Here is a 13,300-nt window from a genome sequence, read left to right on the forward strand (position 1 = left end):
GGTTCTTACATCAAAACTCACCTCGCCTGCAACGTGTCGAATAAGTCGATGTGAAGTCATTGTTATTACAAAATACACATTGCCAAGTGGAGTTCCACAGATTGGTCGAATGTGACTGTTTAGTTTGAAAAAACATCTGCTGTTGCAATCGACAAGTCGCATGCTTCTCGGACTCCGAGTCGAAAACGCCAGGTCGCATAGAAACACCTACGATTTGGTCATTCCTATACCGGCTCGCCGATCGCCGCATCTCAATATCTATACCTTTCGAAGGTTACGTGCGACTGTTGCTAGGTAGATCTGCATCATAATGTAACATCGGATCGCCGTTCTTGGAAGGTTTGATTTATGGCTGTGTGGCAGATGAGGCGAGTTTAGATGTGAGAGCCGGCTAAGATTCATTTCAACTACAATTTAAAACCACCATAGCATGAGCATCTAAAAACATAAAAAGATATATCTTTAAGTATAATATATAGTATATACAATAAACCAAATGAAACCTAGTAATTTTATTAACGTTGATTATGAAGTCACCATTAAAAACTTCTACAGATGGTGCAAATATAATATTTTATTTCCAGGGTGACAACGGCGCAGTGGAAGTTTGTCACGAACATAACAGAACTGAATAAACGTAGAATGACTGAAGAGCTGGCTCTCAGTTCCAAGTTTGAGAGAATATCCTGGAGGAAGGCGGCTGCATTTGACTGGAGAAGACTCCCTGATCCGGCTGCCAGGAGACAGATGGCCAAGATAGTATTGCAAACCAGGGCTTCCTTACCGGATGATAAATATTATGAGGTATTAATTCATTATAAAATTACCAGAATAATACAGTAGATACTTCCTTTAAGTTATATAGCAACTCTGAATTAAGGAAAATTATCAGTTAGTCCAATACCGAATCATTCATCATCAGCCATATAATTATAATATTCTGTATTTATGTATGTTTGTATTATAAATAATTATTACTAGCTGAAGAACCTGGCTTCAAACGAGATCACTTCATTGATCGATATACACTTAGTAGTAATAAAATTACATTATTCATTATTAAAATATCTGTATCTAGAAATACAACATGACAAAATGAAAATAATTCTGGCAGCTAAGTCATACAAAATAAATTAAAATCGAATCCAAAATAAGTAAATTTTATCTCGATCTGTCTTGAAAATTTGAAATTGGAATTGGCAGGAAAAGTAATTTGAGCAAACATATTTTGACTTTTATATTGATAGATATATGGCAGTAACTAAAGTACTTTTAATTATCAATAGGTGTCAGTATAATGGTCTTATATAAAAAGTAATTAAATTAATTTTTCAGATACATCAACTAATATCTGAAATGACTGAGACGTATAATTCGGCAAAGATTTGTCCATACGCTGCAGCAAGTGCAACGCAAAGTCTCTATCGGCCACCATATTCTCAGCCAACTCCCACCTATCAAACAAATGGACATCAGAGTCAAGAGTATGGACAGAATCCTTTCACAGGTGCATTAACTTCTTATTAGATCTACAAAGCTACTACGCCATTTTAAAATGTATATTGATATGTATATTTGTGTTTAGCTATTATTAATTTACAAATCTATCTCAAGAGGTATTTAATAACATTAAAATGTAAAATAAACATTTTTTAAATTCACAGACTATTAAATGATCTATTTTTTTTTCATTGACTATTATAATCCGATGTGGATCTTGGCCACATCGCAAAGAGGTTTCGTAACAGATCTTATTTTACGAGAAATAGTTGTTAGCCACTTTCTCAACCTATTAGGACCATGCTCTGTATCCGAGCACACATTGAAAAACAATATGTGAATTCACCAGACACAGGATTTGAATCCGATATCCATGACTTAATAAACAGAAGATGTCTTACAACGTGGCCATCTAATTATCTGTTGCATAATAAACATGTGACCAAATTGACTTAATCGACTTCAAAGTTAAATATGCGATTGTAAATTCTACATATTATGTTATTGTTCAACATTCTAGAAATTATGTATTACGCTCGAATGATCCATTATTTAAGAAACTTTTTTATTATTATTCAACGAACAAGACACAAGACATTGAATATACATAACATCTCATGCATCTCATGTCGTAGTGAAATAGGATGCCCGTAGCTTAATTGGAAAAGCACACTGGCATGAATCCAGAAAGATAAATAAGATCAAAACATTCAAATTGAATACGTTGCTATGCAAATAATAATATTTTATACACAGGAGCCCATAGATTATAATCCAATGTTAGGGATAAATTAATGCTTATAACTTTTCATAAAGATCAGTTAGGTAGATACGTGTTTAAATCTTGTATAAATAGATATGTGGTGATGTGAAAACTGCTTCAAACTCATTTGTTCACTTGAAGAATGTCGCTTGTACTCATTTCATCCTCAATTCATAGTTTCATTTAATTTACAAAATATCGATTTTTCTATAACTACTTAAAATAAAAATCCTTTTTATTTATTCCAAATCGAGCTTTGGTATAAGTAGTCCATAGATAATATATGTGTAGTCACAATCAACAAAAATTGAAGATACTATTACTAAATACTTTTTTAAATAGGATATCCTCAACAACAGCAGCAGCAGCAAGGAATGGAATCACAAACGTACTGCGACATGCAGCTGGATCCCGAAATCACAAGGATCCTGGCACACTCCAGGATTGAAAATGAACTGATCCACGTGTGGAAAAGCTTTCGTGAGAAGACTGGACCAAAATTAAAGAACAAATTCATGAGATATGTTCAATTGGCAAACCATGCGGCCAGACTTAATGGTATTAATTGATATTTACAGTAAAAATTACCTGAACTAAAAAAAACAATTGTTTTTCTATTTATTTACTTTAAAATTTAAAGAAATTGAATTATGAATCCGTAAAAATATTATAATGGAGGTTATATTATATTCAATGATTGTGATTCTGCTGCAGTGAAAACCCCCCCCCATTTTATGTTTCTGAATTGACAAATAGAATAGATTTTTAATTTTAATTGAAATTAGAATATTTCAGACGTCAATTATTGCGATAATTAAAATTTAAAACTTGGGATTAAATGTACTAACATATACTCAAATGATACGGGACTGCAGAAGCTACAAACAAATAACAGGAAAACATGAATCCTGGGCATGTAAAATTGAGGTTCCACTTATATTTAATTGACTGAATCCAGTTTAATTCAATTAAAACCCCCGAAAAAAATTATTTCAGTTTAATTTTTAATAATCAATCATTTTGAAAGGTACAATTTGACTGTAAATAGATGTTTATTCATATTATTTAAGTAGTTAGAATTTGTGCAAGGAAATATTTTAATTCTTTTGGCAAGAAGTGTTATAGAGGTGACATCTATTGATTAAATTCACAACTATAACTGAAATCTTATGGTGTGTTTCCATGCTAAATATTTCCTCCTTGTTAGGTTTTACCGATGCTGGTGACCAGATGCGAGCTTTATATGAAGAGACCGGCTTCCAGGAAGGCCTCAGTGAAGTGTACAATCAACTGCAGCCACTTTATAAACAGCTTTTTACATATGTACGAAGAAAATTGGTGCAACGGTACGGAGAGGGAACAGTAAGGCCAGATGGACCAATTCCAGGACACCTCTTGGGTATGTTATCCCATGTTCAATTTATAACTTACTTAATTTTACTACCTCCTCAAGTATGTAAAAAATAGTTAGTTCAATTAGTACTCTCATGGTTATAAGTAAACATTTTGTGTGTGTGTGTTATGAATATTAGGTCAGTAATATCAAGTTGTTTTTTAATAATAAAGAATAAAAAATTCTACAATAAAGTTGTTAGGAGAGTTCATAATCTCGTGTACAATCAATAATATATTATAATGTAGTACAATAACGAAATACTGTCTACATATTATTATGTGCAACAGCATGAAAAGACTCCCTTAATCAAGCATACATATGACCATGGGGGGGCTGACAGGGCTCTTGTCTGGGGGCCCAGACTTAGAGGGGGGCCCGGCGTGGCGGGTCGACCAGTTAAGTGAGAAAAACACACCACAAATAAACCTTAGTGGTAAAAAAGTCACCTGCGGCGCTATTTTTCTTATTGATTATTAACATTTAAAAAAATATGACTGCGATATAATTTAATGTGATAATATAATGGTTGATAAAATTAAATGATAATTCGCGTGTAGAATTTTTATTTTATAATTATTTTAAGCTTGTTTCCTGACTAACAAAATGGCTTTTTACCCAATATGGCAAAGGGTTGCACGTTACTTAGTTACCATAAAAAGAGGTCGCGATCAGTGGTTCGTAATAATATGCTGAGTGCCGACAACACAATAAATCAACTGGATTTATTTAAAAATCGCTAAAAATACACGGAAAACCTTTAACCCTGGGATTCCGTGGAAACCACCTTAACCTTAGCTATAGGTAGGAGGGGGGGCATAGATCCTTCCTGGGGGCCCGCTACAGGATGTGGGGACCATGCGCATGACATAAGTCGTTCTGGATTGTGTTACTGTGTCCATACAATCACTCTCAACCCGTGACCGCTGACTTTCCCGTGCATAATGTATTTCCATTCAATCCTTGTAATAATTTATTTCTGAGATTACTTACTACAGCATGATTTTTTTTTGAGGAACGAGGTGTTTACACATAAAAAATGTTTATTAATTGCCTTATTTCAGGAAATATGTGGGCTCAAAATTGGAAATCGATAAGTGATATTGTAATGCCTTTTCCCCAAACGCCTAATCTGGATGTCACAGCAGAGCTCCTACGGCAAGGTTTTACACCACAGAGGTTTGTTTGCAACTATTAAGAGGAGTATAGTGTTACTAGAGACATCTAGTTGTGTAATTATGCTACATGAATTTTAATATAATTTACTGATGATTTTAAAATTAGCGTTTTAGAAAATTTAAATGTACCAAATATTATGGTCACAATACCAAAGTTAAACACATTTACATAATAAATGTTTTTGAAATTAAATTAAAAATACATTATTTAAACCATAAATTATTCAAAAATCTGTCTCATGCCTGCAATGAAACTTATAATAATAAGATGAAAACCCTCAACGAATGATTATTGTGTAACAGTTTTTTTTTAAATTGTAAGTTTTTGAATTTAAAAAATATCTATGTATATTTTTTTATGTTTTTAGATACGTATTAATTATGTAAAACATTTTAAAATATAAATTATATAATGACAGTTAGTTCACTTATCAAAATAATCAAAAAGGAGTTTATAAAATATATATCTTATTTTCCTTACGTATACTATTATTCTACACAGATAAGAAAAATAATTATTTAGGAACTTAAAATACTTGCATAGTTTTTATGTGTACTTTTATAATAATAACACACTGGCTCTTAGAATGTTCCAACTAGCGGAGGAGTTTTACACTTCAATGGGATTGAAATCCCTCCCTCCAGAATTCTGGAGAAGCTCTCTACTCTCGAGACCCTCAGATCGCAGCGTGCAGTGCACGGCTAGCGCTTGGGATTTCTGCAATCGGATGGACTATCGGTAAGCAAACACCTGACCAGTATAACAATTTAACTAGCTATATACACCCAATCCTCTTTTTACAGGGGGGGATACGTTCCAAAGACTACCGTGCAAAACAAAACCGTGTAAAGATAAGGTGCCCATAAAAAAATGGTAGATAAGTTTCATCAAATCAACTCAAAATACGAAATTCTTGAACTCAAAAATCAATCGAATTTATTTATTATTTATAGGTAGGTACTACCTACTATTTATACTACTATTATTTACTATTTATAGATAGGTAGTACCTACATAAAAATATGTATACTTACATAAAAATACATAGTTTTCGATTTAAATTAAACTTAGCAGAGAGAAATATATTCATTCAGTGTCGCTACTTGACAATAAACATGCCCGCTTACTGCTGTTTTTCGCTAGCGAAAAATCACTCTCATCGCTGGAAATATTTAATGATGCTGACGCCGAAGCACGCGGCGCATCTCTCGTGTCGAACCCGAAGTGACTGACTAGTGGCGCCATGTATGTACGTATGTATATCTGGGCGGCATCCTGTGACAACAAATTAATATGTATGCACCAGTGGCGTGCGGTCCATTGCAATGCAATTTTTTGATAAATATGTACATACATACGTATTTTTATTCTTTTTAGTTTATTTAAGCTGTGTTAAAGCTAAAAAATTAGTGTAAATTAAAAATAATCGCTACTTTTTTTAAACCGTGTTATTTCGAAACCGTGCAAAAAGAGGATCGGGTGTACAATACAAATTTTATTTCAGTCTATCACATGCAATCTTGAAACTCTCGAATAACAAGTACATACATAATGTTGAATTTGTCTATTTAAATGATGACTATGACGCGCATTAAGTATAAATATTTTTTCTTGTAGATTAAAATCGACATTCACAGCAAAAGTGGTACACAATGAAAACCGGTTTACTGCTGAATTTTGAGGTAGGTAGGTGGTCGCGCGGCTTGAGCGTTGGACTATCATGCCGTGGGTCCCAGGTTCGAATCCTGGGTCTGGCAAGTACACATATTGTTTTTCAATATGTGTGTGAGTCAGGGTATGGACCTAATAGGTTGAGCAAGTGGCTGACATCCATTTCTCGTAAAAACAAAATCTGTTAATACAAACCTCTACTCTGTGGAGGCCCATATGATCCTATTAGGATCGGACATGGTCGGAAAAAAATTTTCTAACATCATGCCAACATTTCATGGCTAGAATATTTTACAAATCAATTGTCAAAAATACCTTATTTAAATAACACTTTCTATATTTCCTAAAGAGCATTAGGCATACATCTCTCTTCTCTTCTCGGTCATACCCTTATGGCTGAGGATCGTGACCACCGTTGAATTTTGTCAAGCTTTGAGCGACCAAGACTCTCCATCCCTCTCAATCTTCCGCTTCATACTTATCAGTAAATATATGAAAGTAATAATAATACCATAATTGTATCTTATCTGTCACATATTAAAATCATTTCAGAATAAAACAATGCACAGAGGTAACAATGCAAGATTTAATATCGACTCACCACGAAATGGCTCACATCCAGTATTATCTTCAATACTCGGATCAAACGCAGCTTTTCAGAGATGGCGCTAATCCTGGTTTGTACACTTTACCTAACAGATGTCATATTTTTACAGTCTGCTGAATATTTATAATATGTGACAAGTACACATATTGTTTTTCAATTTGTGTGTCAGGGTATGGACCTAATGGTTGAGCAAGTGGCTGACATCCATTTCTCTTAAAAAACATAATCTGTCAATACAAACCTCCACCATGTGGAGGCACATATGATCCTATCAGGATCGGACATGGTCGAAAAAAAAAAAACAATAAAATTTTAACCAGCGTGAGGCATATATTTCGAAATAGTGTGAAAAAAGTGTTCGAGTACATTCAATATGAATCATGTACTTCTTGTAATTGAAACCGATGGGCGTGCTATGGAACATTGCATTGTGATCTCTCTCACACTCACAGTATCAGTCAGATGAGAGAGTGGCTAATATATGCATCGTGCATTGCGTACCAATGGCCTACCAGATGTTTGCTACAATCCAAATGAGGGGGAATACGATTGATACAATAGTTTTGACTTCTGTATCATATTTTAATTATCATAAGCTGATAATTAAATTTTTAGCATATGGATACATCGTAATAGAACAAAATTCTTAATTATACTTTATGACGTGTATCAGTATATTTACCACTATATGATTTTTACACTGTCCTATTTATTTTGTTATATCATCGACAAGTCGTGGCAATTTAACAGGTAGTTTTCAAACTTAATATCAACCTTAAATCAAGTACACAACAAATTAAAAACAAATATCACACAGCATTTTTATAATATCACCTAATGCCATCTATACAATTTATGTTGCAGCTTTTCATGAGGCAGTGGCGAATGCAATGACACTTTCAGTTCACAATGTTCCGCATCTGCAGCGCATTGGTCTTTACAATAACAGGTATGGATCTTTGTTGTAACAAATTACAGTTATGAAAATGATCATAAGAGATCGAAGTGGTTGTGTTCGTAATTTTCAAATAATGCGATGAACTTAATTTCAGATCAATGGATCACTATGAAGTCACAATGAATTTCTTATTGACAATGGCACTGGAAAAGGTGGCCTATCTTCCCTTCTCATACTTTGTCGATCAGGTAAGGATGTCTGCTTATTTCATATCACATAGAATTAACTCGTTTCGATCTATGGACTGACCTTCAATTGCTAAATTATTACTAGATGGCAATCAGAAAATAGAATATGCATCAAGATTTTTTAGTATCAGTGCAATAGTGACCTATGTGGGTTAGTCCTTTTCAATAATAACTGGGGTTAGTCCACTGTTCCTCCGACTGTCTCAGTTTTCATTGTAATATACATTTTATTAAGATTTTCATTGTCAATCAACCAACAGCAACTACACAACAATTATATAATGACAGATTTGCTGATAATTATTTATTAATGACATGAATGTTATCTTTTTTTAAAGTGGAGATGGCAGGTCTTCCAAGATGGCGTCATCAACATGAATTCTAGATGGTGGGAACTCAAGCTTAGATACCAAGTAAGAAGTAAAAAAAATATATTTGGTGGATAAAAATGTTTTTAACCATTTTAATCATATGGTTTTATTATAGCATGTCATACATTGAAACCGCATATATTGTATATAATAAATAATATACCTACTTGTTGTGAATATAGTATGTATGCATATGTGGGATTAAATCCCTCTCCTCTACGTGTGTGTGGAGAAATCCAAACTGCTGAGCAAGCTGTTGAGTCTGACGTAATATATGCCTTCTCTGAGGGTCTTTTGGCAATCCACTAAGCTGGCATGGATTGAACCTCTCTACTAGTACCTCTCTAGTGATGAATGTTTGTTAACAATATGTTTTTGTGTTTGAGAATATCTCAATGTTGTCGCTAACACCTTCGGGCTACAATAAAATTAATATTCCGTAACTAATTGGTAAAATATTCAATAAACATAAATACTATGTTTTATGATTTCAGGGTGTAATTCCACCAATCCCAAGATCAGAAGCAGATTTTGATCCTGGATCTAAATACCACATCATATCTGATCAGGTAAGAAAAGTTTACCTTTAAAATTGTTGTTAAGGTGGTCAGAATATTATTATGTTGGTAGTGCCAAATAATTATAATGGATATGTAAATTACAGGATCCATCTTTTCAGGACATGTTGGGCTAATATTCATTTTTTATCAGCCATGTCTAATCGGTCGAATTGAGCAATGAAAATGTAAATAACGTGTACATTCAGTTGTGTAATAATGTGATTTCATTGAGATTTTGCGGAGGGAAGCATTAACCATTCGTATTTTTATTTCATTAACCAGCTTATGTGAGAGTCATATTCAATGAAGCCGCCTGCTTGACCATGTTGTATCACTTCGTTAGTATTGCATCACTCACATCTTGCCGTAGGAGTGAGAGAAAGAGAAAATGTGAATGCCTGCACTTTAAGCTGAGGTGTAGTTCCCTGACCATTGAATAGTTAGTAGATTCTTTGCACAGTTTGTGCCCAAATGCAGACCAAAACGTATCATATGTATTTACAGCGAATGAGAAATTGATTATTTCTTTGTGATGGTGGAAGACAGCTGTGGCTTAATTTGTAACGGGTCAGTGTCCTCAGCCAAATATAGATAGATCACTACCAGTTTTGATACTGGATAGTATGTAGATCACAGCCTACTTGAAGTTGGATAAGCCTGCTCTATATCATACACTTGGCGAATGGATAACTCGGCTGACATTGACACGATAGTTTAAAATCAGGTTTTTTGTGGCATGTATTTTTGTGAAATTGGTTTTTTAATTTAGCGTCAACCTATTTGACCATTTACTGTATGGCAGTATGTAAGAATCTCAGTAAATAAATTATGAAATAATAATATACTTCAATTCACTTTGTAACATTTCAGGAATATGTGAAATATTTCTTGGCGACAGTTTTAGAGTTTCAAATATTTGACCATTTATGCACGGCCGCTAATCATGTTGGACCTCTCCATGAATGTGACCTGCACCGAAGTAGAGAAGCAGGAAGATTGCTCAGGTAAATTATCAGCATTTTTCCTAACATTTCCATTAGGCATTCTATATTATTAAAAATGACAACAACTTATGAAATCGTTACTGAAATATAATAAGCTCATTGATGATATAAAATTAATTGCTAATTCGAGTTAATCCCACGGTGGCCGCGCGGCTTAAGCATTGGACTATCACGCCGGGGGTCCCCGGTTCGAATCCTGGGTCTGGCAAGTACACATATTGTTTTCCAATTTGTGGGTGTCAGGGTATGGACCTAATTGGTTGAGCAAGTGGCTGACATCCATTTCTCGTAAAGAACAAAATCTGTCAATACAAACCTCTACTCTGTGGAGGCCCATATGATCCTATTAGGATCGGACATGGTTGAAGAAGTTAATTAATTATTTAAAAAAACATTCATTTTTCTAGAAACAGGAATAGGTACATAATATCAATGATATTATTGAAGATGACATTTCAAAAATCATCCATAGATTGTATCAACATACATATTTTTTTGATTAAGTACATATATGGTTTTCCATACATATATGCTTTGGAATAGTATATCTTGGTATCTTGACTAATTATAAATAACAATAATTATTAGTTTGTCTTATCTATGGCAATTGGATTATTATTTTAAAAGGACCGGTTTCGTCCGCCTCAGTGGGACATTTTCAACTGAATACTGCTGTATTACTACTGTAAACTGTATTCAGTTGAAAATATCCCACTGAGGCGGACGAAACCAGTCCTAATCTATTGATTAAAAGTGGAATAAGTACTACAAAAAAATTGCGTTTTATTAAATAAAAACAACAATACAATGCAGTTCCACCATGAATTGACAGTTAACAAAATAAAAGAAAAAAAACATGAAAGATTGTTATGTCTGTGGTTGTCTGTAGTCAAATTGAGTCAAATGTAATTGCAGTCCTACAAACATATCTGTAGAGTGGACGAAAATGGAACTCCATACATAACAGGTCTAGCGACACTAAATTGAATATGTCCACTGTCAGATTGTATCTCTGTTTCGATTGTGGCTCCCCCATCAATTCTACAGATAAGTTTGTAGCACTGTACACAGATCAATAAAGACACATTATCAAAATATTATAATATTTATTTGAAATAACCACATCAATTATCTGGATAATCAAAACAAGATTTTTTTCTCTCTCTGAAGTTCTGTCATATTATTATCATTGTGTTTTTCTGATAAAATCTGGTTAATTGAGGTTAAACTGTAATAAAGTTCAACAAATAATGCCATCAGCAGATTAATAACATTTTTATTTGTTTTTACAGTGAGGTCCTCCAATTAGGAGCATCGAGACCAGCATCAGAGATAATCAGAAAACTTACACGCGGAAAAACTAGTCGAATATCTCCCGAATCGATTGTTAAATACTTCAAACCTTTAGAATTATGGCTGAGGGTCCAGAACCGAGATGAACCAGTCATCGGATGGAGTACCAACTATGAAGATATGGCACTATTCTCCCCCTACAGCAATTCGGGTCTCAAAATCACATCTACATTATCAATGTCACTTATTTCATTTTACATTTTGTGTTTTTCACTTTTGCATTGTTAATTTATTGCAAGCCGTATGGATCAAAGATGTTTAACTATTAGGTATCACATATTTTCAATTTTTAATTTAGAGATTGGTGTACCTAGGCAGGTATTAGATGTTCAATCTGGATCGTGATCGAGTCAGTTTAATCCATGATCATGATCCAGACTGAATGTTTAATGTGAAGATTGATGAACTAAATCACTTTAATTTTCGACATCCACGATCCGCGATCCAGATTGAATATGTAATGACTAGCCGGCTCCATGCGTTGGTTCGAATGAGTTTGACAGTTTTAAATACTGTTGGAATGTCATGTAACAATAAACAGTCATTCTATATTATAATTATGTTCATCAAGTCTTCTCTTCTCGGATATTCATAATATACTGTGTTGGCCTGAATATATCGCGACGTTTTTAACCTAAAATATTTTCCTATAAAACGCATTCATGTTATATTCGAGTGTTTGAGTGTTCCCCCCACATCTCTATATTTTACTTCATATAAATACACCTGGACAAGTTCTGGCAGATTTAGGTGATGTAAATGCTAAAAGTAACATCTTTGCTGTCATTAAAGTTTATTGTGTTTCTACACCCACCGCTCGCAATTAGAAGAAAGTTAGTGATGAACATAATGAATTTTATTACATTTTACAGGTTGTTTTTTTAGTTGATTTTGGTTGGTGGTCTTGATAATGGTGTTACAACCGAAATAGCTATCGATTATAAAAACAACATGTTTAATTTAATATGAATAATGTTATCAATATTATATCAAAATAAAATTATACCAAGTATACGCTAACTCAATAAATATATGTTTATCATGTTGAAAAAGATCTAAAACTAAAATTCTGATCAATAGAGTCATTCAAAGATGTTACGATATTAACTACAAAATAATAGTTACTCTAGAAAGTCTAGAAGCTGAAAAATGAACAATTTACAAGCTTCAAAAAATATGTAATGCCCGAAGTTAATATTCGTCTTTGGCGAAAAACCACCATTTCTAACAATCTGAATGGGAGAGAAGGTGACATTTTATGGGAAGAATGATACATGTAACAAAAAATTGAGTGACAAAGTTGATATAAAGGATTTTCTCTCTCAATTTTTGTAAATAAAATTTCATTTACCTATGTATTTCTTTCTTCATTCAAATTGTACAATAGTATAATATTCAAGGCTACATTGCAATCGGACTAATACAGAATAAATGTAAATCTATACATCCTCTGTAGCTATCTGACTGATATAAAATATATTTAATCTGATGAAATTAATGTCTTTGGTAACTGAAATTTGTAATGCTTAAAGAATATTGTGATAAAATGAGAATACTGAAGAAAATATTTTTAAATAATTCCATGTACTGTACTCTCTCAGTAATCCGCCACCCCAAAAACCAGACAAGTGTCCAATTAGTGAAAACGGCGGATTATAGTGCATACATACAAAATATTGTAAAAATTTAGGCAGGTATTTCATAAAAATAGTTTTTTTTGAGAAATTTGTACTCACGGCTTTATTTATGGTCA

General features: G+C 33.4%; 1 protein-coding gene across 1 annotated transcript in view; it reads left to right on the forward strand.

Moving 5' to 3' along the window:
- Positions 1–12,432, forward strand: part of LOC147074975 (angiotensin-converting enzyme-like) — a 31,760-nt gene extending 19,328 nt beyond the window's left edge. Inside the window, exons 3-16 of the mRNA XM_085943283.1 lie at positions 585–804; positions 1,336–1,507; positions 2,606–2,821; positions 3,471–3,662; positions 4,721–4,835; positions 5,421–5,573; positions 7,059–7,183; positions 7,978–8,062; positions 8,166–8,259; positions 8,598–8,672; positions 9,125–9,199; positions 10,061–10,194; positions 11,487–11,726; positions 12,420–12,432. Of these exons, the coding sequence (XP_085799409.1) occupies positions 585–804; positions 1,336–1,507; positions 2,606–2,821; positions 3,471–3,662; positions 4,721–4,835; positions 5,421–5,573; positions 7,059–7,183; positions 7,978–8,062; positions 8,166–8,259; positions 8,598–8,672; positions 9,125–9,199; positions 10,061–10,194; positions 11,487–11,726; positions 12,420–12,432 (1,909 nt within the window). The remainder of the gene's footprint in view (positions 1–584; positions 805–1,335; positions 1,508–2,605; positions 2,822–3,470; positions 3,663–4,720; positions 4,836–5,420; positions 5,574–7,058; positions 7,184–7,977; positions 8,063–8,165; positions 8,260–8,597; positions 8,673–9,124; positions 9,200–10,060; positions 10,195–11,486; positions 11,727–12,419) is intronic.
- The last annotated feature ends 868 nt before the right edge of the window (positions 12,433–13,300 follow it).

This window comes from Rhyacophila brunnea, unplaced genomic scaffold (assembly GCF_057557595.1).
Source record: "Rhyacophila brunnea isolate RB1 unplaced genomic scaffold, BYU_Rbru_1.0 scaffold_15, whole genome shotgun sequence".
NCBI lineage: Eukaryota > Metazoa > Arthropoda > Insecta > Trichoptera > Rhyacophilidae > Rhyacophila > Rhyacophila brunnea.